At 46.1% G+C, this 26,646-nt stretch overlaps 1 protein-coding gene across 1 annotated transcript in view; it reads right to left on the reverse strand.

Annotated features, from left to right (window-relative positions):
• Nucleotides 1-26,646, reverse strand: part of LOC144684929 (inositol 1,4,5-triphosphate receptor associated 1-like) — a 152,706-nt gene that overhangs the window by 67,878 nt on the left and 58,182 nt on the right. Inside the window, exons 6-10 of the mRNA XM_078549344.1 lie at nt 25,014-25,114; nt 12,828-12,907; nt 6,979-7,152; nt 4,443-4,520; nt 1,561-1,664 (exon numbers count right to left, since the gene is read on the reverse strand). Coding sequence (XP_078405470.1) covers nt 1,561-1,664; nt 4,443-4,520; nt 6,979-7,152; nt 12,828-12,907; nt 25,014-25,114 — 537 coding nt within the window. The remainder of the gene's footprint in view (nt 1-1,560; nt 1,665-4,442; nt 4,521-6,978; nt 7,153-12,827; nt 12,908-25,013; nt 25,115-26,646) is intronic.

A 26,646-nucleotide genomic window follows, 5' to 3' on the forward strand; every position in this document is an offset into this window, starting at 1 on the left:
TGAGCAGGAGAGGGAGGTGCAAGGTGCGAACAGGAGGGGGAGGTGCAGGGTGTGAGCAGGAGGGGGAGATGCAGGGTGCAAACAGGAGGGGGAGGTGCACAGTGTGAGCAGGAGGGGGAAATGCAGGGTGTGAGCAGGAGGGGGAGGTGCACAGTGTGAGCAGGAGGGGGAAATGCAGGGTGCAAACAGGAGGGGGAGGTGCACAGTGTGAGCAGGAGGGGGAAATGCAGGGTGTGAGCAGGAGGGGGAGGTGCACAGTGTGAGCAGGAGGGGGAAATGCAGGGTGTGAGCAGGAGGGGGAGGTGCACAGTGTGAGCAGGAGGGGGAAATGCAGGATGCAAACAGGAGGGGGAGGTGCACAGTGTGAGCAGGAGGGGGAGGTGGGTGCGAGCTGGAGCAAGGGCTGACTGTGCAGCAACCATATCCAACTCAGGACCAGGTGGACGGGGAAGATTGGTGAAAATAAACAATTCATCCACTATCGATGCCTAACAGACCCAGATGTTTTTCACAACAGCTCATAAATAAAAAAAGCTATCAAGAAGTTAACAACAGAACCTGAGTTATTAGGTATAATGAAAGGCTTAATGTGACTTAACTGAATTGGTAAATGAAAGGAGTTATTATATGATTGCTGAAGAACACAGTTATCAATCAGGCCAAAATATAAATATATTTTTAATTTCAAATACCAAAAGTTTCAGACTGCCTTTGGACTGTTTATCCTCAGGGGAGAGCAATCGGAAATGTTAAAATGTCCAAAGGATGTAAAGTAACAGGAATGTTAAAGGCTTAATCAACTCCCCCAATTTACATAGATCAATTTAGTACGGGGTTATACTAAATACAGAGGGATTGCAAGAGCAAATTTCTCATGGGTACTGACCCCACTGGGCTTTGCCAATTAGAATAGTCACACTTCAGTAGTTGTTTTAATTCTTTCTCAGGGGATATGGACATCATTGGCAAGGCTGGTATTTCTTGCCCATCTCTAAATGCCTTTGAACTGAATCTGGCTTGCAAGACCATTTCAGAGGGCAGTTAGTTAAGAGTCAGCCACATTGCTGTGGGTTTGGAGTCACCTGTACAGCAGGTAATGATGGCAGATTTCCTTTCCTAAATAGCATTAGTGTTCCAACAATCGAGTAGTTTCATGGCTGCCATTACAATTAATTGAATTTAAATTCCATCAGCTGCTGTGGTGGGATTTGAAACTGTGTCCTGAAGGCAATAGCCTGGGCCTTTGGATTACTAGCCCACTGACATCACCCCGATTCTTTCTTCTTGTCTGAAGATGATGAAAATCACTGTGTATGCTGCAGAAGCCCATATCCGATTGATGTTTATCCATCAAAGTTATTATTCTCTACTCATATCCAGGTCAAAGGTGGAGTCTGATGTTAGATTTATGTTCCAATTAATTCCAATCAAAACAGCTCATGAACTGGTAGAAACTTTGTGAGCTATTAATTAGCAAGACAAGAATTCAGCACTGCATCTCCCCCCACCCCTTCAGCAGCTCCCTGGAGATCTGTACTATTCCAAGCGTGGATCTTTTACCTTCATTTCTTTGTCCCTGTTGGGTGATGGAGGAGGTTTCTCCCCCGCTTGAGTGGAAGGCACGACTGTTATTCCTACACAGTTTACAGTGGGCGGATCTGAACCTAATGGCAGAATCATTACAGTGTTTACATTAGCGGGTGTTGTTCACATCAGATCTCTCGTTACACTTTACATGCAGGCCAAAGCCTCTCTCCCTCTGGAAGGCATTTAAAAAAGAAAGACTGAAGGACTTGCATTTCTATAGCGTCATTCACAACCTTAAGACATCCCCAAATTTTTCACAGACAATTAAGTACTTTTGAAGTGGAGTTATTGTTGTAATGAGGGAAACATGGCAGCCAACTTACACCCACTAAGCTCCCACAAACAGCAGTGTGATAATGACCCGATCATCTGTTTTTATAATATTGATTGAGGGGTATATAATGGCCTCAGGCAGAACTCCCCTGCTCTTCTTAAAAATAGCGTCATGGGGTCTTTTAAGTTCACTTTGGAGGGAAGACAGACCATGGTTTAATCTCTCATCCAAAAAAAGTCATTTCCTAACAGAGCATACTGCACTGGAATATCAGCCTAGATAATGTGCACAACTACATCTCCTTCTTCATGAACCAGGTGAAACCGCGCAAACGCATCTTTTTCTTTTGTTTATCCATTCTTAGGATGTGGGTGTAGCTGGCAAGGCATTCATTGCCCATCCCCTATTACTCTTGAGAAGGTGGTGGTGAGCCCCCTTCTTGAACCACTGCAGACTATCTGATGTAGGCACACCCACACTGGAGGGAGTTATAAGGTTTTTACCCAGCAACAGTGAAGGGATGACTGTATAGTTCCAAGTCAGGATGGTGTGTAACTTGGAGGGGAACTTGCAGGTAGTGGTGTTTCCATGTGTTTGCTGGCCTTTTCTTCTTGGTGGTGGAGGTCACAAGTTTGGAAGCTCACCAACATCTTGTCAAAGGCAATTAGTGATGGGCAATAAATGCTGACCTAGTCAGCGATGTGCACATCCCATCAACAAATATTAAAAAGGGTGCAGTCAAATGAGTCTGCAGTGCATTCTGCAGATGGTACACACTGCTGCCACTGTGCGCTGATGGCGGAGGGATTGAATATTTAAGTGCAATAAAATTTCTGTGTTTCTACCTCCTCTCATACACAAGAAATATCCATTCAATATTGAAAATTCCATCAGAATGATTAGTCCAATATTCATAGGGTACATGCACTGCCTGACGCAGTTCCCTGGCTTACACTGATAGGCAGACTGTGTAAAATGAGCTGATCCAAGCAGGGATGTGATGGGTTACTTCAATGGATCTCAGTACTCCAGGGCTATGGAGATCAGTCTGGATCTGTTGTCAAGGACCATACAATGGATGCTGCTGGAAGGATGCGTGTGGTTGTTTTGGTGAGGACAGATTGGGTTTGCCATTGATGGTGCCCCCTATGGAGGGATGGCCTACATACACTCGCTATCTGGACTCATGAATGGAGACGCCCCATAGTGGAGAATGACTCATTGAAGTGGAGGCTGTGAACCCACAGCTGGAAAGTGGGATGGCTCCTTGTTGGCTTGCATGGACTTGATGGACCGAATGGTCTCTTTCTCTGCTGTAACATTCTATGATTCTATGAAGGAGGTAGGAAAATATAAACAGGAATGGGATCAAAAACAGAAATTGCTGGAAAAACTCAGCAGGTCTGGCAGCATCTGTGGAGAGAAAGACAGAGTTAACTTTTCGAGCTTGTATGACTCTTCTTCAGAACTAAAGAAAAGTAGAAATGTGGGTGAAATATATACTGTTTAAGGGGGGGGTGGGACAGGTGAAGCTGGATATAAGGCCAGTGATAGGTGGAGGCAAAGGAGAGATTGCAAAATATGTCATAAACAAAAGGTCGAAGGGGTGTCGATGGTGGTGATACTGGCTAAAGGAGGTGCTAATGGTGACATTAAGAGTAGAAAGCAGGATGAGCAGGTGACCCTTGTGGGGGTGGGGTGGGGGGAAGGGACGGTGTGGGAGAAAAGATCAAAATAGTCTAAATGGTTGGGATAAAACAATGAATGCAAATAAATTTGAAAAATAATAATAGAAATAAGTGGGGGAAATATATATATAAAAATAAAAAATAAATATTTGAAAAAAGGGGTGAGGATGGAGGAGAGAGTTCATGATCTGAAGTTGTTGAACTCAAGTTAAGTCCGGAAGGCTGTAAAGTGCCTAGTCGGAAGATGAGGTGCTGTTCCTCCAGTTTGCGTTGAGCTTCACTGGAACATTGCAGCAGGCCAAGGACAGACATGTGGGCATGAGAGCAGGGTGGTGTGTTGAAATGGCAAGCGACAGGGAGGTCTGTGTCATGCTTGCGGACAGACCGAAGGTGTTCTGCAAAGCGGTCACCCAGTCTGCATTTGGTCTCTCCAATGTAGAGGAAACCGCATTAGGAGTAGCGAATGCAGTAGACTAAATTGAGGGAAGTGCAAGTGAAGCGGGTGATGGAGGAGTGGAACAGGGTGTTCCGGAGGGAACGGTCCCTACGGAATGCCTCCGGGGGGGGGAGGTGAAGGGAAGTGTTTGGTGGTGGCATCATGATGGAGTTGGCGGAAATGGCGGAGGATGATCCTTTGAATGCGGAAGCTGATGGGGTGAAAAGTGAGGGCAAGGGGGTCCCTATCATGGTTCTGGGAGGAAGAGGAAGGTGTGAGGGCAGATGCGCGGGAGATGGGTCGGACATGGTTGAGGGCCCTGTCAACCACAGTGGAAGGAAGACATGTCAGAAGCACTGTTTTGAATGAGATGTCTGGAAACCTTTCAGTATACAGAGTGCTGTTCTAAACAAGACTCACTCCCCCGATAACGCACGCAGTGATGCTGCACACCTACCAATCTGCGGCTGTACGGTCACAGAGTTACTTCTGGAGGCGCTTGGGGAAGCTATCGGAGTCCGTGTTGGAGTGAGTGCTGCAATAATAAAAGGAAAAACATCATGCAGAAATGCCATGGGCAAGGCTAAGAATTCACCAGACAAGGATAGGCTGCAGAAATCAGAAACAGGTATTTACTAACCGCGGTGGTTAGACAAAGGGAGCATCTGTAACTAGTTAGCGGGAACTGCAAATATCACTGTGTTTGTGATTAACTCCTTTCTACTATCAAACTGTATTTCATTGAGGCCAAGTAAAACCTCTCAATTTGGTATGGAGATACAGATCAGCCACAATCTGATTGAGTGGCGGAACAGGTTTGAGGGGTTCCTCCTGTTCTTTGGTTTACAACACTGGAGTGAAGTCGGAGAGAACACTGCAAGTTAATTTTTGACATATTTCTCAAATTTAGGCTAATGTTTAAATGTTCACTCCCCATTCAATGCTGCTGGGATTCTGATACAGCCAGGATTTCACAGCCCAGCCAAGGCATGACTCCACCCACCCCCCTGACCCCACCCCCCACTCCCCCAACCCCACCCAACCCCGGCGGATGCAGCAAGCCATTTAAATCTCCATTCAGTTCGGTGGGACCATAATATCCCGCCGGGCAGAAGGAGCAGTAAAATCCTAACCTTACATTTCTATAGCATCTTACACAATCTCAGAATGTCCCAAAGCACTTTACAGCCAAATATATGGGGCAGGACGGGTGCAGCAGGCAGCCCCGAGAGCGGCCAGGAAACAGTCCACCGCCCGTGTTCGGCCCCTGACCACGATTTCACGCTGGCTGGCCAATTAACGGCCAGTCTGTGTGAAATGTGCGCTGAAAAGGCTCAGCGCTTCCAGGGTAGGGTCAGGAGGAGGGCGAGCGCTGAAGTCTGCGCAGGCGCCGGGGAGCGCACAGCGAAAGCTCCCTGAAGGCAGAGAGCTGCCTCAGGGAGCTGAAGGATTTTAAGTCACAAGTAAAGGTGTGGAAAATCTGAAAAAAATGCCCGCACCTAGGACTCACATTTTTATTTTTTAATTTAATGTCGGAAACTTCATCCCGCCCCTGGATGAGGTTTCTTCAAAAATGCAAAGGCTGCCTGGCCGATTTGCCCGTTTGCCAACCATAAGGTTGGACAGGCAGCAAAAAATCTGTCTTAATTAATGCTTTAATGGCCTTAACAGGCTTCTTAATTGTCAGCGGGTGCGCTGCTGACTCTCGTGCACATGCGCCCGCTGACCAGAATATCGTGCTAGAGTGCGCGATGTTGCCCAACACTCACCTGACGTCATCGCGCGCTATTTTACACCCAATCACAATGCCCGGGACGTAAAATTCTGCCCATGGAAATATATCGCCGTTCCTTCAGTGTCGCTGGGTCAAAATCCTGGAACTCTCTCCCTAACAGCACCCTAGGTGTACCTACACCACACGACTGCAGCCATTCAAGATGGCAGCTCACCGTCACCTTCTCAAGGGCAATTAGGGATGGGCAATAAATACTGGCCTAGCCAGCGATGCCCATATCCCATGAACGAATTTTTAAAAGTGCTTCTGAATTGCAGTCACTGTTGCAGGAGTAGGAAATGCAGTGGCCAATTTGTGCAAAGTAAGATCCCACAAACTTCAATGCAATATATGACCAGATAATCTGTTTTAGGTTCTGACAGAAAGGTCATTGACCTTAAATGTTAACTCTGTTTTATCTTTCACAAATGCTGCCTGACCTGCTGAGCATTTCCATCATTTTCTGTTTGTATTTAATCTGCTTTAGGCGTTGGTTGAGGGTTAAATCTTGGCTCGGACACAAGGGAGAACTCCTCAGCTCTTATTGAAATGGTGTGGTGGGATCTTTTACCTCCTGAAATGACAGCCAGGACCTTGGTTTAATATTTCATCCACTCCCATAGTACCGCACTCGCAGTGTCAGCCTGGAATCTTGTGCTGCAGGCTCTGCAGTAAGACTTGAACCCACAAGCTTCTGAGGGTGAGAGTTGTACCCACTGAGACAAGGCTCACACTTTTGCTTTTCCATGTGACTCGCTTTGTGTGCTCTCAAAGCCGGTCTCCATGCTGCCAACCTCCACAGATGGAACTCATTCAGTGGTCCTCTGGAGTGGCTGTATCTGCACAAAACTCCCGACAGACATCACTGACTCCCTGGGTCTCCAGAAATGAATTTCAAAATCCTTATCCACGTCTCAGTAACATTCTTTAGTTCACAACCTTCACAATTTTATATTTGACTACTTAATCCCTAATGTGTGGCCTGGGGGTGTTTGATGGGACAGTGTAGAGGGAATTTCCCTCTGTATCTAACCCCATGCAGGACCTGCCCTGGGACTGTTTGATGGGGGCGGTCTAAGGGGAGCTTTACTTTGATTCTAACCCATACTGCACCTGTCCTGGGAGTGTCCAATGTGACAGTGTAGAGGGAGATTTACTCTGTGACCAACTGACAAGATAGCAGAAGTGTTTTCCAGCAGCCATGAAGAGCTCGGTTTACCTGGTGGAGAATCGTTAGGGCTGGTTTTAGAACGGCGGCATCGACGTGTGAGAAACCTCTCACTGATCTTCTTCGCTTCCTCCAATAGTTCGGCGTTTTTCTTCTTATCTTCGTCTGAAAGCTGCACATCCGGTAACTCATCATTGACCAGATCATAGACATGGCCATCACCATCTAACAGCAAGAAACATCAATCAACAATTCAACCTCAATCAACAACAATGTATATTTATATTTAATTGTCTTTGAGCACACATAAAAAGGGGATGCCTTCCATGACCGGTGGGTACTGCGGGGGCTGGAGTGCATCTTCAGCCCCAGGAATGATATTTTGGTTTGAATAGATAAGTTTCCTTTTGTAAGTTTTATTTTTATTACAGTGCCCCCTAAGAGGCTTTCACCCCCATTAATTTGTCATTTTATTGATTCATGGTTTTGTTAAATGAGCATAAATAGGGGAAAGCAGTGTTTCTATGAGATGTACGTCTTATCGGCGGAAAGTTCCTGGTTCAAAACCAAGCAGCAACATTACCATTAAATATTAAGGGTATCTAGAACTAGGGACTTTAGTAGCTTGATGGTAATGTTCCTGAACTAGTTAGTAGTCCAGAGTTCTAGACCAATGTTGTACATACATGAGTTCAAATCCTAGCATGGCATCAGGGAATTTAAATTAGGTATCAGCTTTGGCTCAGTTGATAGCATCCTTGCCTCTAACTCAGGAGGTTATGGTTCAAGTGCCCCTCCAGGATCTGAGCACTAAAATCAATGCTGACTCTCCAGTGTAGTACCAAGAGTGGTGCACTGTTGGAGGTGCTGTTTTTAGGGGGTTGTTAGGCTCGACACTCTGCCCCTATTCAGTGACTACGTTCACACCCAGGTGTCCCTGGAGAGGGAGCATGAGACGTCTGCCGGCATGCTTATGGCCTTCTGCAACTGGTGGGCTCTGCAGAGGCTGGAATGCAACATCAGCCCCAGGAACACATTTTAATTTAATTTAGGAAGTTTCCTTTAAAGTTTTGTCTTTTTGTACACTGCTTCTTTAAGGGGCTGTTAATTTGTTTATTAGTTTATTTGTTAACTAGTTTATTTTCTTCATTCATTTACGGGATGTGGGCATCGCTGGCTAGCCAGCATTTATTGCCCATCCCTAATTGCCCTTGAGAAGATGTTGGTAAATTGCCTTCTTGAACTGCTGCAGTCCTTGTGGTGTAAGTGCACCCACAGTGCTGTTAGGGAGTTCCAGGATTTTGACCCAGCGACAGTGAAGGAATGGCAATATATTTCCAAGTCAGGATGCTGAGTGGCTTGGAGGGAAACTTGCAGGTGGTGGTGTTCCCATATGTCTGCTACCTTTGTCCTAGATGGTAGCGGTCGTGGGTTTAGAAGGTGCAGCCTGAGGAACTTTGGTGAGTTCTGCAGTGCATCTTGTAGATGGTATAAACTGCTGCCACTGTTCACTGGCGGTGGAGGGAATGAATGTTTGTGGAAGGGGTGCAAATCAAGCGTGTTGCTTTGTCTTTGATGGTGTCAGGCTTCTTGAGTGTTGTTAGAGTTGCACTCATCCAGGCAAGTGGAGAGTATTCCATCACACTCCTGACTTATGCCTTATAGATGGCAGACAGGCTTTGGGGACTCAGGAGATGAGTTACTCGCTACAGGATTCCCAGCCTCTGGCCTGCTCTTGTAGCCACAGTATTTATCTCGCTAGTCTAGTTCATTTTCTAGTCAATGCTAACCCCCAGGGTTTGATAGTGGGGGACTCAGCGATGGTAATGTCATTGAATGTCAAGGGGCGATGGTTAGATTCTCTCTTCTTGGAGATGGTCATTGCCTGGCACTTGTGTGGTGTGAATGTTACTTGCCACTTGTCAGCCCAAGCCTAGATATTGTCCAGGTCTCGCTACATTTGGACATGGACTGCTTCAGTATCTGAGGAATCGTGATGGTGCTGAATATTGTGCAATCATCAGCGAACATTTCCACTTCTGACCTTATGATGGAAGGAGGGTCATTGATGAAGTGCTGAAGATGGTTGGACCTAAGACACTATCCTGAGGAACTCCTGCAGTGATGTCCTGGAACAGAGATGATTGACCTCCAACAACCACAACCTGCTAGATATGACTCCAACCAGCGAAGAGCTTTCCCCGTGATTCCCATTGACTCCAGTTTTGCTAGGGCTCCTTGATGCCACACTCAGTCAAATGCTGCCATGGTGTCAAGGGCAGTCACTCTCACCCCACCTCTAGAGTTCAGCTCTTTGGTCCATGTTTGAACCAAGGCTGTAATGAGGTCAAAGCTGAGTGACCCTGGTGGAACCCAAACTGAAGATCCATGAGCTGGCTATTGTTATGCAAGTGCTGCTTGATAGCACTGTTGATGATCCCTTACATCACTTTACTGATGATCAAGAATAGACTGATGGGGCGGCAATTGGCCGGGTTGGATTTGTCCTGCTTTTTGTGTACAGGGTGTACCTGGGCAATTTTCCACATAGCTGGGTAGATGCCAGTGTTGTAGCTGTACTGGAACAGCTTGGCTAGGGGCGCAACAAGTTCTGAGCACAAGTCTTCAGTACTATTGCTGGAATATTGTCAGGGCCCATAGCCTTTGCAGTATCCAGTCATGCCTTCAGCTGTTTCTTGATGTCATGTGGAGTGAATCGAATTGGCTAAAGACTGGCATCTGTGATGGTGGGGATCTCCAGAGGAGGCCCAGATGGATCATTCACTCGGCACTTCCGGCTGAAGGTTGTTGCGAATGCTGCAGCCTTATCTTTTGCATTGTTGTGCTAGGCTCCTCCATCATTGAGGATGGGGATATTTGTGGAGCCCCCTCCTCCACTGTGTTGTTTAATTGTCCACCACTATTCACGACTGGATGTGGCAGTACTGCAGAGATTAGATCTGATCCGTTGGTTGTGGAATCGCTTATCTCTGTCTATCACTTGCTGCTTATGCTGTTTGGCATGCAAGTAGTCTTATGTTTTAGCTTCACAGGTTGACTCCTCATTTTTAGGTATGTCTGGTGCTGCTCTCCTGCACTCTTCATTGAACCAGGATTGATCCCCTGGCTTGATGGTAATGGTAGAGTGGGGGGTGTTATAGGCCATGAGGTTACAGATTGTGGGTGAGTACAGTTCTGCTGCTGCTGATGGTCCACAGTGCCTCATGGTTGCCCAGCCTTGAGCTGCTAGATCATTTAGCACGGTGGTAGTGCCACACAACACGATGGAGGGTATTCTTAATGTGAAGATGGGTCTTCATCTCCACAACGACTGTGCAGTGGTCACTCCTACTGATACTGTCATGGACAGATGTATCTGTGTCGGGCAGGTTCCCTCTTCTTGGTTCCCCCACCACCTGCCGCTGAGCCAGTCTAGCAGCTATGTCTTTTAGGATTCGGCCAGCTTGGTCTGTGGTGGTGCTACCAAGCCACTCTTGGTGATGGGCATTGAAGTGCCCTCCCCAGAGTACATTCTGCACCCTTGCCACCCTCAGTGCTTCCTCCAAGTGATGTTCAACATGGAGGAGCACTGATTCATCAGCTGAGTGGGCGGTACATGGTAATCATCAGGAGGTTTCCTTGCTCATGTTTGACCTGTTGCCATGAGACTTCATGGGGTCCGGAGTCGATGTTGAGGACTTCCAGGGCAACTCCCTCCCGACTGTATATCACTGTGCCACCACCTCTGCTGGGTCTGTCCTGCTGGTGGGACAGGACATAACCTGGGATAGTGTTGGTGATATCTGGGACATGATCTGTAAGGTATGATTCTGTATGACTATGTCAGGCTGTTGACAGCTCTCCCAATTTTGGCACAAGCCCCCAGATGTTAGTAGGGAAGACCTTGCATGGTCAACCGGGCTTGATTTGCTGCTGTTGTTTCCAGTGCCTAAGTTGATGCCCAGTGGTCCGTCTGGTTTCATTCCTTATTTTACTGGTAATTAAAAGAATATACAAATAGGGGATAGCTGGGACACTGGGTTGTGAGGGAGGGGAGCTGTGAGACTCAACAAGACAATAAACTCTCTCAATAAAAAGTAGCTCTGTGTCTTGGTTTCAGCTTTACCAACTAGCTTAGATCCTATTAACATCAGCCTCAGACAGTTGCAAGGGGGTGGAACAGAGTTTGTGGCAGGGACTGAAGACAATGGTTTCAGTCTTCCCAATTGTCATGTCATTGGTGCTCTGCCCGATGGCAGCCAATTAAGTGCCCAGAGGGCATTTGATTCCTTTGGGCCTCCCTCACAGAACTGACATCCAGCCTAGTAGCTGAGATCCCCCCACCGGCCCGATAAAATCCTGCCTATTATTATTTGCCTGTCTCTGTTTAAAGGATCATTGAAGGAATTACTGTGATTAATATTATTGTCCTCCTGATTTATATAATTTATGAGTTAAGGCATGAAAAGGAAAAAGAGATTGTCTATGTCTCATTTTCCATCAGAGGGAGAGTGAAATTGAGACACAGAGCAACAGGAGGGCAGAGAGGGATACAGAGAATTAGACTGTCAGAGAGACGAGATGGAAAGTAAAGGAAACTCAGAGAGGCAGATAAGGGTAAATTACAGTACTGCAGTATCTTCACAGTGCAGAAGGAGGCCATTTGGCCCATCAAGTCTGCACTGGCTCTCTGAAAGAGCATTCCACCTAGTCCCACTCCCCTGCCTTACCCCCGTAACCTTGCACATTCTCTCTTTTCAGGTAGCAATCCAATTCACTTTTGAATACCTCAATCAAACCTGCCTCCACCATCCTTTCAGGAAGTTTGTTCCAGACACCAACCACCCTCTGGGTGAAAATTTGTTTCCTCACATCACATTTACTCCTTTTGTCAATTATTTTGAATCCGTGCCCTCTAGTTCTTGACATTCTCTTGAGTGGGAACAATTTCTCACTATTTACCCTGTCCATACCCCTCAGGACCTTGAGTACCTCTATCAAGTCTCCTCTTTGCCTTTTTTTCTCTAAGGAAAATAGTCCCAACCTCTCCAATCTATCTTCATAGCTACAGTTCTTCATTTCTGGAATCATTCTTGTGAATCTCCTCTGTACTCTCTCCAATGCCTTCACATCCTTCCTCAAGTATGGCGCCCAGAACTGGACACAGTTTTCCAGGTGAGGCCTAACTAGTGTCTTACACAAGTTCAACATCACCTCCTTACTCTTGTACTCAATACCTTTATTAATAAAGCCTAAGAAACTATATGCTTTAACTGCTCTCTCAACGTGCCCTACTATCTTCAATGCCCTATGTATGTATATAGCAAGGTCCCTCTGTTCCTGAACCTCCTTTAGAGGCTCTCCCTTTATTTTATACTGTCTCACCATATCTCACCATATTGTTCAGCCACTGTCTTTTCTGCCAACATTTGATTCCAACTCACTCAACTCAGATGCATTCTCATCCCATCGAAGTTGGCTTTCCCCCAATTAACTATCCCTGCTCTGGATTGTTCTCTGTCCTTTCATGATTAACCTAAACCTTATGATACAATGGCCATTGTCCCCCTCAGGTTCTCCCACTGATATTTGATCCACTTGGGCCAACTCATTCCTCAGAACCAGCTCCAAAAGTGCATGTCCTCTCGAAATGGAAAAAGAAACAGAGAGATAGAGATAGACAGAGAGATAAGGAAAAAGTTAGAGGCACAGACAGAGAGGAGAAATAGGATAGAGACAGAGGGTGAGAGAAAACTGAGAGAAACAGAAACAGTGTCAGAAAACCCCGCTGTATCAGTTTGATAAATTAACATAGAAAAATAAATTGCAACATTAATAACTGAAGACAGTGAGTATGATGTGAAGTCAGTCAGTGATCTCTGTGCAGAACAATATTTTACCAACAGAGGTTAAGGAACTTGTTGAGGAGATGGAGGTTCTGGAGTTTCTGCTGGACCGTCGCTGGATAGGACTGTGAGATCTGCAAAAAACAACAGAAAAGTTCAAAAACACAATTAGAAACTAAATAAATTCACGCAGCGTAAATTTAATGGGGTCCTGTTCCCCATCTGAGGAAAGAGTATCCAAGCACCAGGGTGGGGGTGGGGGTGGAGGGTGGGGTATAAACACCATGGGGGGGTGGAACAAACACTGGGGAGGGGGAATAAAGACCAGGGAGAGGGGAATAAACAGTTGGGGTGGGGAATAAACACCTGGGGAGGGAGGAACAAACATAGAAGGGAGGGGGAATAAGCACCAGGAGAGAAGAATAAACACCTGGGGAGGGGGGCTAAACATCAGGGGAGGGCAAATAAATGCCAGAGTAGAGGGGAATAAACACTGGGGCAGGGGAAAATAAACACTAGGGAATGGTGAGGGTGTGGTGGGTATAGAAGTGTGTGAGTGTTTCCTTCAATTAAATATTGGGAAGACTAAAGTCATTGTCTTCAGTCCCCATCTCCCCATCACAAACTCCGTTCCTGAGCCACCTACACCATCCCTCTCTGTCTCAGGCAGAACCAGGCTGTTCACAACCTTGCTGCTTGACCTAGAGATAAGCTTTCAGCCACACTTATATTCACAGCCTATATCTTCGTCCCTGCCTCAGCTGTTTGATGATGAGACCTACATTCATGCCTTTGTTACCTCTAGACTTGAATATGTCAACTCCTGGCCGTCCTCTACATTCTGCCGTCTGTCTGTGTCCTAACTTGCACCTTATCACCTCTGTGCTTGCTATTGGCTCACCTAAACAATACCTTGATTTTAAAATTGTCATCCTTGTTTTCAAATCCCTCCATGGCCTCGCCTCTCCCTATCTCTGTAACCTCCATCGGCCTCAGAAGCCTCTGAGATATCTGTGCTCCTCTAATTCCGACCTCTTGAACATCCCTGATTTTATTTGCTCTATGCCTTCAGCTGTTTAGGCTTCATCTCTCTAACCTCGCTTTCTTCTTGTTCATTAAACCCTACCTCTTTTACCAAACTTTGGGTCACCTGTGCTAATATCTTCTTACATGGTTCAGCGTCAAATTTTGTTTTATAATGCTTCTGTGGAGTGTCTTTGAATGTTTTATTACCTTAAAGGCACTTTATAAATGCAAATTGTTGTTATTGAATGGGCAGAATTTTCTGGCTGCACTGGCACTGGTGTGGAGTGGGCGCGGGTGGGCACAGACCTGATCGCCGCCCGTGATTGGGTCCGCGCCGCCATTTTATGCGGGTGGGCCAATTAAGGCCCGCCCAGTGTGAATCGCAGCTCCCGTGGACAGTGGGAGTGGGCAGGCGGCGGTGTGTCTGCAATGACCAATGGGTCCAAAGGCAGCCCGGCGGCCTGTTTTAAAAAGCTGCTGCAGCCTTTCAAAGGCTGTGAATCACGGCCAGTGGAAGGGCTCCCCAGAGTGCTGCTGCTGAACAGGCCAGGAAGGAGGGTAGGGCAGGGGGGTCACTGTGCCCCTCGTTTTTCCAATGATTGCCTTGCTGCCCTCCTCGAGGAGGTGGCAGCACGGCGGGAGGTCCTGGTACGCCAGGACGGGAGGAGGAGGTCCCCCCCACATGACCAAACGTGCCTGGGAGGAGGTGGTGGAGGTGGCGAGCTCCCGCGATGTGGTGCGGCGCACCTGGATCCAGTGTCGCAAGTGCTTCAACGATTTGTTGCGCTCAGGAAGGGTGAGCACCATGTTGGCATTGGTCACTTAACCCAGCAGGTAGACATTGTCTCCACATTAACTGATCCAATGTTCTTGTTCTTCCTTTCAGCATCAGTAGAGCAGGGCCAGGAGGAGGAGCAGCAGAAGCCCCCTCTCACACCTGAGGGCCCTGAAGTCACAGACTCACCAGCGTCACACCATCTCTGCCAGGCAGGCACCAGCACAGATAATAGCACCTCGGTGAGAATTAGAATATCGGCTAGTGTCCTGGGGCACAGCGGTGAGGGCACTTCACAGTCGCTGGAGAAGCCGGCAGAGACAGAGAGTGCCCATGGTGCCAGCATGCTCAGTCGGTGCCTGGGAGCATCTGGGGGAGATATATGAGGCTGTGCTTGGCTTGGTGTCCATGGTGGAGGGATCTACACGGACTATCACCGAAGCAATGAGCCTCATGTCCGAGTGCTCTGCATCCTCCACGGAAAGAGTGGCGACTCTCGTGGAGAGGCTCCTCCAGGAGATCCATCAGGGCTTCCTGGGGATGTGCTCGGACCAGCAAGCCCTCACATCGACATTGACCTCAGCAGGTCAATGCCAGTGTGGGAGATAGTCCGGGCACCAAGTTTCCCAGCTCAGTGCCCATCCGTCCAAGGTGAGCAGGGAGGTTCGAAGCAACCTCACGTCGGCGCAGCAGCTGCCTGTCGTCACTGTGGGCTCCTCTCAGGGTGCTCCGGATGAGGGTGGCAGCTCTTCTGCCCCTCTGCCAGTGACCGTTGCACCTGGTGACGCTGCGACGACTGGGGAGATACCAGCTGTGGAACAGGCAGGTCCTTCCCAGGCGGGGCCAGCACAGGTTCCACAGGCCAGAGGACGACCGCCAAGGTCATCGAGGCCAACAGGACAGCAGTGTGAGCAGGCTGTCTCAGATGCCACTTGCAGCGAGGGGTCAGCACCAAGACGTAGCACCTGAAAATGTTAACATAAGGCACCTTAGGCACACCACAGGTTTATCACTGGTGCTTTTGTGCTGGCCCGCAATGAGGTCTTTATGAGTTGGTGTGATTTTGAACCTTTGTCATTTTGTTTCATTAAGTTTTTTTGGTTGCAATATTAAATTCAGTCATGTCACCATGGCTGAGGGTGCCTCTTTTCTTCTGCAGGTGGATGGTTTCCAATAATGTTATGAGTGTTTTGTGGGACATTCAGCTTTATTAACAAGGACCTTAGTTAATGTTCCTAACCAGCAAATTTTGCACTTAGGTATCGAGTATGAGCCTACAGCCCATGCTTGTCCTGGAGGTCCATATGTGGTGTGTTAGCTGAAGGTTCATTGGATTAAAGCCTCCTGGGTGTCCCTGCCTCCTTGCAGTATGCCCGGGTCAGCGTCTACCCCCTCAGCATTTCCCTGCATGTGCTCATCCTCGGATTCACTGCTGGACTCATCGTGTGCAGCCACAGCCACTGCGTCGACATCTTCATCATCCACAGCATCCCCCTTTTCCAGTGCAAGATTGTGGAGAGCGCAGCATGCAACCACTATCAGCGACACACGATCTGGGGGGTACTGGAGCGCGGCCCCTGAGTGGTCCAGACATCGGAAGCGCATCTTGAGAAGACCGATGGTTCTCTCCACAGCCCTTGTGGAGGCGTGGCTCTTATTGTACCGCTGCTCAGCTTCTGTTCTTGGATGGTGGAGAGGCGTCATGAGACACCTTCTGAGGGGATAGCCCTTGTCACCCAGCAGCCAACCATCAAGCCGGGCCGGAGCACTGAAGAGACCCAGCGCTTGGGAGTATCTAAGGATGTAGGCGTCGGGGGAACTGCCTGGGTACCTTGCACAGATTTGTAGAATCTGCATCCTATGATCACTCACTCTCTGCACATTCATGGATTGGAAGCCCTTCCTGTTGACGAAGGCACCGGGCTCACCTGCTGGCGCCTTGATGGCCACATATGTACAGTCTATAGCACCCTGGACACGGGGGAACCCAGCAATGGCCGAGAAGCCTCTGGCTCGCTGTGTCTGCCTTGCCTGGTCCCAACAGTAGTGGATGAAAGTCAATGCACGCCTGAACAGAGTGTCTGTAATCTTCTTGACACAAGTTTGGACAGCTGATTGGTAGACACTGCAAAGATCACCCACCGAGCCCTGGAAGGAGCCAGAGGCATAGAAATTGAGGGCAGCTGTGATCTTTAGAGCCACTGGCATGGGGTGTCCACCCACACAGTTCGTGGAGATCTCAGGCCCAATCTTCTGACAGATATAGTTGACTGTCTCCCTTGAGAAATGGAGCCTCCTTCAGCACTGCACCTCAGACATATTGAGGTAGCTGCTTCGCCGCCTGTATACCCTGGCAGCAGGATAATGGCGCCTTCTGCGGCCCCTTCCACCTTGGTCTACCTCTTGGCCCTGCACCCCTTGTGCCTGCGCCTGACCTCCCAAAGGTAGCTTCCCTGGAGGCTGAATGTGCACTCCTGGCTTCCTCCCCTTTCTAGCCCTTCCTTCCTCCTCAGAGGAGGTGCCTCCAGTGGAGAGTTCAGCTCCCATTCCCAGGCTAAGGGAAGGCTTCCTGGAACATGCAGGCCCAAAAAATATTCCTCACTGCAGAGTGCAGACCTGAAGGTTATGAGTCCAGAACAAGCAGCTGGTATGCGTTTTGAAGTATTACAGATCACACAGGCAAGTATCAGTAACTTTGAAACATCAATATTTGACAGAGCTCACTCGCGACCCCACTGAGCCCTCTTATCCCACCCATGGATGAGGTTTATACAAATGTGTCCTACCTGCCTGCCCATTGCACCCATGCGCTGACCCGAAGATTGCATGGGCACCGAAAAATCGCTGTCGATTGGTGCCTCAAGGGCCTTAAATGGCCGGTTAATTAATGGTGGACGTGCATCGGAGATCAATGCGTGCCCGCTCAACAAAATATCGCAATGGCACACGGTAACATTGAGACGCTCGCCCAACGTCACCGCGCATCATTTTACGCACGTGCGTGTGGGGCCAACCCTCGCACACCAACGGGAAAATTCTGCCTAATGTGTGTGAGCATGAATGTGTGTACGTGTGAGATTAAATTCTCAAATGCTTGACGATTTATTTTTCATGGTTATTTTGAGGTGTCGACATGCAATTGGACAATAGTTGAGCTGATGATATAGTGTACAGAGCCTTCCCAATGGCATTTCACAAAGTTCTGCATGAAAGGCTGTTAATTGAGCTTGAAATTGGGAATTTCATGTAAACTTTGGGATTGGATCAGAACACAGCTGGTATTTGTTAGAGGAGTTGTATAGGAATGGTGGGAACCAATGGGGGTCCCCAAAGGACACTGCACTGGGACCACAACTGTTTCTCATTTACATCAATTTATAGCAAACTTGGAGGGGTTGTGTCACTGGGCTAATAATCCAGAAAACATAACTTTAAATCTTATCATGGGCACTTGAATTCAGTTTAAAATATTCTGGACATTTAAAAACTGGCATTAGTGAATGTTGTCAAAACTTCATTTAGCTCACAGTATCCTTTGAGGAAGGAAACATGTGTTTAATACAATCTGGCTGACATGTGACTCTTAACTGTCCCTAAACTGGCCAGCAAACCACTCAGTTGCAGCAAAACTGCTACCAGGAGGAAGAAGTGGTTTTTGAAGGCACCTCAGAAAGTGAGTAGAACAATGACATGCATTCCCATAGCACCTTTCATGATCTTAGGATAAGCCAAAGCACTTCACAGCCACCAGAGTATTTTTTTAAATTTAGTCACTTTGTAATATAGGGACCATGGCAGCCATTTTGTGCACAACAAGCTCCCAGCAAACATGATGAATGATCAATCAACGTGTGAAGGGGGCATGTTGGAAGGATGCCTGGAGAACAAACTGCTCTTGGATTAGTCCACTTGAACATGCAAAAACATTTTGTTCAAACAATGACTGACTAATGCAACACTCCTTCAGTACTGCAATGCAGTGTCAACCTAGGCTGTCTGCTCTTGTGTCCTGGAGTGAGACTAGAACCCACAATATTGTGACTCAGCTGAGGGCACTATCAAATTGAACCACACAGTAATGAAATAAATGACCAGATAATGTGTTTTAGATGTTGGTTGAGGGATAAATATTGGCCAGGATACTGGGGAAAACTCCCCTGCTGTTCTTTGAAATAGTATAGTTGGATCTTTTACACCTGAGGGGGCTGATAGGGCCTCGATTTAATATCTCATCCAAAAGATTGTTCCTCTAACGGTTCATCAGACCACCAGCACTGCCCCTCTGAAGGTGTAGCAGACCCACAGTACTGCATTTCCAACAGTGCAGCCCCCTATCAGTACTATCCCTCTGACAGTGCAGTGTTCCCTCAGTGCTGCCCCTCTGACAGTGCAGTGCTCCATCAGTACTTTTTTTTTTTTTTTTTTTGTAAAAATATACTTTATTCATAAAAATCTTCAATCACATTCAAAACCATTTCAAAAACAACATTACAAGGGTACAATCCAGGTTAAACTTTTACAAAATGTATCACCAGGTGCATCAGTACAAACAATATTACAGTCATTTACAGCCTTTCATTTTGATCTGTACAGCCCGAGGGGCTCTAAACAGTTCCCAGTCTCTCGGTGCGCTGTGGTAGAAAGGTCTTAGACAGCGACCCTTCCCCATTGCGCCTTTGCGGCAGCTGCCCCAAGCTTTAGTGCGTCCCTCAGCACGTAGTCCTGGACTTTGGATTGTGCCAGTCCGCAACAATCGGTCGGGGACAACTCTTTGTGCTGGAAGACCAACAAGTTTCGGGCAGACCAAAGCGCGTCTTTCACCGAGTTGATGATCCTCCAGCTGCAGTTGATGTTTGTCTCGGTGTGTGTCCCTGGGAACAGCCCGTAGAGCACAGAGTCCTGTGTCACAGAACTGCTCGGGATGAACCTCGACAGCAACCACTGCATCTCTCTCCAGACTTTCTTTGCAAAGGCACAATCCACAAGGAGGTGAACAACGGTCTCTTCCCCACCACAGCCACCTCGGGGGCATCGTGCAGAGGGGGTGAGACTCCTGGCGTGTAGGAAGGATCTGACGGGGAGGGCCTTTCTCACCACCAGCCAAGCTACGTCTTGGTGCTTGTTGGAAAGTTCTGGCGATGAGGCATTCTGCCAAATGACTTTGACAGTCTGCTCGGGGAACCATCCCACAGGGTCCACCAGTGCTCCATCAGTACTGCCTATCCAACAGTGCGGCACAGCCTCAGTACTGCCTTTCCAACAGTGCAGCACACCCTCAGTACTGCCTTTGCAGCTCCCTCAGTATGGTGAGTGTGGCTGTAATATGCCTTTGAGGCATATCAGCAGAACAGTCTTAGTTTCACTTTTGCTTTGAGCAAAGAACAGACACACACAGCTCTGATGTCTTCAAGCCTCATACCTACGTATAACTGTTCTCATGTGCCTACTCTTAATAAATGAACCCACAAAGTGTTTACCCAATCCCTTATGAGCTATTGGTGATTATATCATTATAACAACACGACATGGTGATCAGTGGTGTTCAAACAGCCTGGCAGGAGGATTAAGCACAGGTATGACATGGTGAACAGCCTTAGATCATGCTGCATTTTATAAGAAGACCCTTGACGGTTTGCTCAGACTGCAATAAAGTTGCAGCATCGGAGAGTGTTGAAAATGCAGTATGCTGACTGAGAAGGAAAGCTTTGAAGACATAGCACTGAGCTAGTGCTCAATTAAAGAGCTGTTAAGCAGACAGATCCTTTTTTGTGGGATTGCATCGCATAGCCTACCAGTTCCATCGGTCAAGCGGGCTAGCACTGGGTTAGCTCTGCCAGGAAAGGCGAGTGACCAGGGTGTGGGCCAGATCGATAGCGAGCAAGGGTGAGTCAAACAAAAAAAAAAACGGTCACAGAAATTGGGCCAAAGAAGGTTACGATTATAATAGTGGCTTCAGGAATTGCTGAACAATAACTTGAATAAAAAGCAAAGACGCCATTACTCCTTGGTACGTTCCCGCCACCACTCATCTTCGCAGGCGGAGCTTCAGAAAAACATGCAAAAACAGTTAGAACAACTCTCAGCCCAGATACTACAGAAGAAGGAAGGTCAAAAGGGCATCATCAGAATGTCCGCAAAGTTCCCCAGTTTGAATTGGGATGCAGCTGGCCCGCTATCCAAAATCAAAATGTTTAAACATCATGCAAGCTATAGTTCCTTGATTCAGGTGAGCCTGAACTAGACAAGCAAGCCATAAAAATTCACCTAGTAATTGGGAATGAAGGTCTACATAGGCTGATCACGTCGGGATTAACAGAAGAAGAGCTAAAGAATCCCCAAAAGATATGGACTACATTGGAAGACCAGTTCAGAATCAGGTTAAACTTCCATATTCATCGACGAGAGTTCATGTCATTTCGACAACAGCCTACAGAATCCATAGAGCACCGTCGGCAGTTGCAGAGAAAGGAATACGTACTGTGATTTTTCAAATAAAGCTAGCAGACAGAATTGTTGAGTTGGTAATCACATCCACTCCCATGGAAGCTTTCCAGAAAGATCTGCTAAACAAGCCCAAAACTTATAGAATTGAAGGCTGGACATAAACAAGAAGTGATCCTCGCAGGTCAACAAGCTTACAGGTCCTAATTGTTGACGTAATCACTAGAACGCCCAAACCTAGCAAGGCATGTGGAAGATGTGGCCTTCTGCACGTATTGAGGAAATGCCCAGCTTTTCACCAATTCTACAGAATGAGCCATTGGCAGCAGCAGTTCACTGGAGCAAAAGCTGATGTAACTACAAAGAGCCGATCGCTGATCCAAACAGACCGTACACAATGGGTACCTTCAAGTGATACGAATGACCATCCGGTATCCAGTAGAAACATATACATGAGGTGACTGACAAACCAGAAAATGACAATGACATGCACAATGAGACAAAGAGCAGTGCACACATGTTTCATACCGTCAATCTCATCAAAAGCATAGATGCCATCACACCATCCAAAGTATTTGCCAAGATTCAAATTATCTGCTCTAAAGAAATTAGTAATTATTCATTTTTGGCCAAGATTGACACAGGGGCAAGTGCTAAATACTACCTCTGCTAATTCTAAAAGACATGTATCCACATACGTGGAAGGCCACGGTGAAACCTACTGCTGTGCAAGTTTCAGTGTACAATGGTTCACTAATTCCATATGCGGGATCCCTAGTCTTGGAGTGTAAGACAATCAATCCTCCTGAGTATCATAGATGTTCTACATCATGGAATCTGTCAGACATCACAAGGCAGATCAACCTCAGAAACCACTCCTATCACCTCAGTTCATGACCTAACATCGAAACATCCAGAATTTTTCAACAAAATAGGCAGTTTCAAGGAAGCTTGCAGGTGAATGGAAGTCCACCAATTGCTCCACCATTTAAATGCAACATCCACTTACAAGACAAATTGAAGGATGAACTGAACAAATGGAGAAAGACGGAATAATTAGATGAGTACAAGAGCACACAGATTGGTACAGCTTGATCACATCTGTCATAAAGAAGGATGGATCATTGAGAATATGGCTTGATCCATGACTTTTAAACACAGCTTTGAAACAATGTATTTATAAAATACCCACATTAGAAGAGTTAAATCTGAGACTTTCAGGTGCAAAATTCTTCTTGAAGCTTGATGCCAAGCATGGTTACATCTTGTGGAGAAGTCCCAAGAGTTTACTGCATTTCATACCCTATTCGGACAATACTGTTTTCAATGACTTCCTTTCGGGCTATCTGTTAGCCAGGATCTCTTTCAAGCTCACATGGACTGTATTATATGCCCTGTACCAGGATACATCTATATCGCAGGTGAAACAGCTGTTGTGAGAAGAACAAAGCAAGAACATGACCACAACCTGCATTTATTAATGCAAGCAGCACGTAATGAAGGATTGGCGTTCAAAAGTCTGAAATGTGCCATCAATGTGGAGCAGATCAATTTCTTTGGTTCTATTTATTCCGGTGCTGGCATATGTCCCGATCCAAGTAAAATAGAGGACATTAAGGCTGTGCCAACTCCTCCAGAAAGGAGGAAAGGTCTGGGAGCATGCATGCTACAAAAAAGTTTTTTTTAAAAGTTGCATTTGCTTCAAAATCCCTGTCTGTGATCATTTCAACTACTCCAACATCAAGCAGGAAACATTAACTTTTGTGTTTGGAATCATGCATTTTCATTTGGCAAAAGATTTGTGGTAGAGACCAACCACAATCCACTACAGATGATTTGGCGAAAACCATTAACCAGTGCACAGCTAAATTGCAACGTCCCTTGATAAAGATTCATGGTTAAAACTGTGTGCTTAGGTACAAGCCAGGTAATTTGATGATCACATTGGATAAGCTAAGCAGATTGCTTAACCCAATGAAAACAAAAGACATAGCCTTGGATTTACAAGTTGACTTCATTGACATTGAACTTGAAGGTGTTCTCCAAATTGATCTAGTACATTTTGCGCAATGCAAATTCCGGCAGCTACAAGAAGAAATGGTGAAATAGTCTACACTACAGAAACTGGGGAGAGCCATTATTGTAGGAGGTCTGATTCAATTCAGCATGCCCACGAACATGTGAGACTATTTCGGCCTTATTGGGATGAGCTAAGCATTCCCTGGGAATCATTTTTAAAGGCAGGCAGGTCATCATAATGGAATCTTTGCAGCCTGATGTTCTTCAACAACTTCATCGCTCACATTTGGGCATCGATCGGACAGGAAGACTCACAAGAGGGATAGTCTGTTGGCCGGGTATGAACAATGACATTGAAGTCATCGTCAAAAAATGCAAGGCATGTCAAGAGCAAATGCCAAGTCAGCACAAAGCACCATTAATTGCACATGAAGTTCCTAACCACCCTTGGTCTAAAATTGCATCCGATCTCTTTCCTGTGCATGGACTAACTTCATCGTCATAGTTGACTACTTACCAAGTACTCCATTATTTGACAATTGTACAATCCGTTAAGCACAACTGCTGCACACACTCTAAGTACTATTTTCAACTTATTTGGCGTGTCTAGAAAGATCATTAAGGATAACAGTTCACAATTTATTGGTAAGCCATTTCATATCCTGTCTGAGAAGTGGAATATCGATCACACTACTTCTTCTCCTCATTACCCTAGATTTTACAGCCTAGCCGAACAGATGATTCACATGGTGAAATCCCTAATTCTCAAATATAGACAGACCAAGTGAGATCTACAAATTGCAATGTTACATCTGAAAGCAAGTGCAGCTATTCCATTACTGGCAGAGCTCATGTTTGGTAGAGCAGTATGTACCAATTTACCTACTCTTACCCATTCTACTCTCTCAGAAACTAGAGAGCAACTTTTCAATCTACAAGAAAAGATGACCAATGTGCTCGATAAAAATGTGGGTACAGAATTGCCAAGTTTACAGTTGGGACAATAAGTTCACATCCAAGGTCCCACAGAAGGTACATGGCAACCAGCCAAGTTGACAAGGATTTGTTCAGAGCCAAGTTCCTACGAATCACTGCACACAAAGGTGAGGTGTACCCGAGAACAAATCAGATCTGTTTCAGCTCCTCAACCACCGTACAATCGTGTTGCATCTAGGACAAGATTCCAAATGCAACCAGGAACAACATCAAGGAATGACAATCTCACAGATGACTGTGAGCAATTAAAGAAAGCTCCAGATAAGATTACCATTACAAGATCTGGGTGTCCAAGCAGATTACTTTAATGCTTTAAAGACTCATAGATTCATCAGTTCTATGCACTTATGTAATAGCAATTAAACATGAACATGTATTGTAAATAGTTACTCTTCTTTGGAAGGGGGGAGTATCTTTAAAAAGAAAGGGGGATGTTGTAATATGCCATTAAGGGATATCAGCATGACATCACAAGAAGGAAAACTATCATGCTATCCAGTCTTAGTTTCACTTTTGCTTTGAGCAGAGCACATACATACAGCTCTGATGTCTTCAAGCTCTATACCTGTGTATAACTGTTCTCGTGTGCCTAGACTTAATAAATGAACCCACAACGTGTTCACCCAATCCCTTATGAGTGATTGGTGATTATATCATTATAACAACACAAGTGTCAGCCTGGGTTATGTTTTCAAGTCTTTGCATTGAGATCCAAAACATGACTTTCTGACTCAGAGGTGAGAGTGCTATGATGAGCTGAAGTTTAGGCTGGTTACTGAACTAGTTCCGACAGCCCTCGTACTAGACCTGAACAACAATCATTGCCTTCAGGGGAGGAGAGGGACAAGCAAACAGGCTGTTACTTTCTGGGGAGTTCCTTCCAGATTATCCACCATTTATGCCATTTATCTGGGGCTTCCCCCCATTTGTTACAGTGATCAATTAGGAGAATCTCCACAGATGTGCAGCTCCATGCTGCTTACCTTATCTGTGTTGTTTGGTCAAACTCCCTGTCTGGAGAGCTGGTGAAGTCTGGTAGGACAATTGCTGGTGTCGCACTCACCCTGGGATCAGCTACCATAACCTGCAATCAGATTCAATACACAGATAATTAATCTTCAAAGAAATAAGATTTAACTCTCTCTACCCCAGTAACAACACAAATCCAAATAAAACCTTAAATGGCCTCTGCAAATCCTGGAATTAGATTTATTATTCATAGCCTGGAATCTCCTTTTACACCAATAAAAATGCAAATGCCAAAACGCACAGTTTCTGAGATTACTGCCCTCTCCAGACTTTCCCACTGACTATTGATCCTCTCAATAACACTGCACTGCCAAACATGATTGTGAAAAACAAAGACTTTAGTTTATACAGCACCTTTCACATTGCAGAATGTCTCAAATCATTTACAGTCAATTGATTAGTTTCTGAAGTGTAGTCACTGTTGTAATCTTGGAAAAGTTGCAGACAATTTGTACAGAGCAGGATCCCAGAAATATCAGTAAGATCAATGACCAGATAATCTGTTTTTAGTGATGTTGATTGAGGGATGAATATTGGCCAGGTCACCAGGGAATCTCCCTGTATTTCTTTGAAGTAATGTCGTGGGATCTTTTACATCCACTTGAGAGAGCAGACAGGGCCTTGATTTAATGTCTCATTTGAAAGTACTGTCTCTCCAACAATGCAACAATCCCTTGGTACTGCCAATCTGACAATGCAATACTCCTTCAATGCTTCCCTTAGTAATGCTGCCCAGCTGTGTAGGCCTAGATTCTGTGCTAAGTCTCTGGAATGGGACTTGAACCCATAACCTACTGAGTCAGATGTGTTGAGTGCTTCCTACTGAGTCATAGCAGATTCTTGCAAAACAAACATTCAAAAACATAGTTCCTGCAATTTTACAGCTGGTGTTATTTAAAAATTCACTGCCAAGACATATTTTTTTCATTCAGGTAAAATGTCAGAATGTGATAAACACAGTGAGGACATGGGATGGATACTGGTGCAATGAGATTTGAGTGAATGTGCCCTTGCTTGAGGGAGCTTATGGTACAGAAGAACTCCAGGCCCGATCACAATTAAGTAAACCAAACCGTTCACTCATGATAGTCACCTCTATCCAATATGTCCCTGCCTTTACAATCATGCAGTTTGGAAAGCATTTAGATTTATAGAACGATACAGTGAAGAGAAGGCCATCTGGACCATCATGCTTCTGCTGGCTCTTTAAAACATCTATCCAATTAGTCCTGCTCCCTCCCTCTTTCCCACATAGTCCTGCAAATTTTAATGAATTCAAATTTTAGAATAAAGTTTAAAAACAAGAAAGCACAAAGGTCGCTAACTTGGTGACTCTTCACCCTTCCCAGAACACACAGTTCTATGGTGATGAAATCTCCCAGCCAGTACAAACTGTTCACACTCATCAGTCATTGGCTTGCTATCTCTCTGGATCTCAAATTAATTCTCCTCCAGTCTTACCACTGCCTCCAAGAAGCCTGGTCTCAGGCCAAACATTTATCCTCCTCTCAATAACTCCAAACTTTCCAGCAAGGCACCATTATTGGTAAGGATACAGGAAAGAGCTTGATATTCAAACGGACGCAG

This window comes from Cetorhinus maximus, chromosome 9 (assembly GCF_964194155.1).
Source record: "Cetorhinus maximus chromosome 9, sCetMax3.hap1.1, whole genome shotgun sequence".
NCBI classification, from domain to species: domain Eukaryota; kingdom Metazoa; phylum Chordata; class Chondrichthyes; order Lamniformes; family Cetorhinidae; genus Cetorhinus; species Cetorhinus maximus.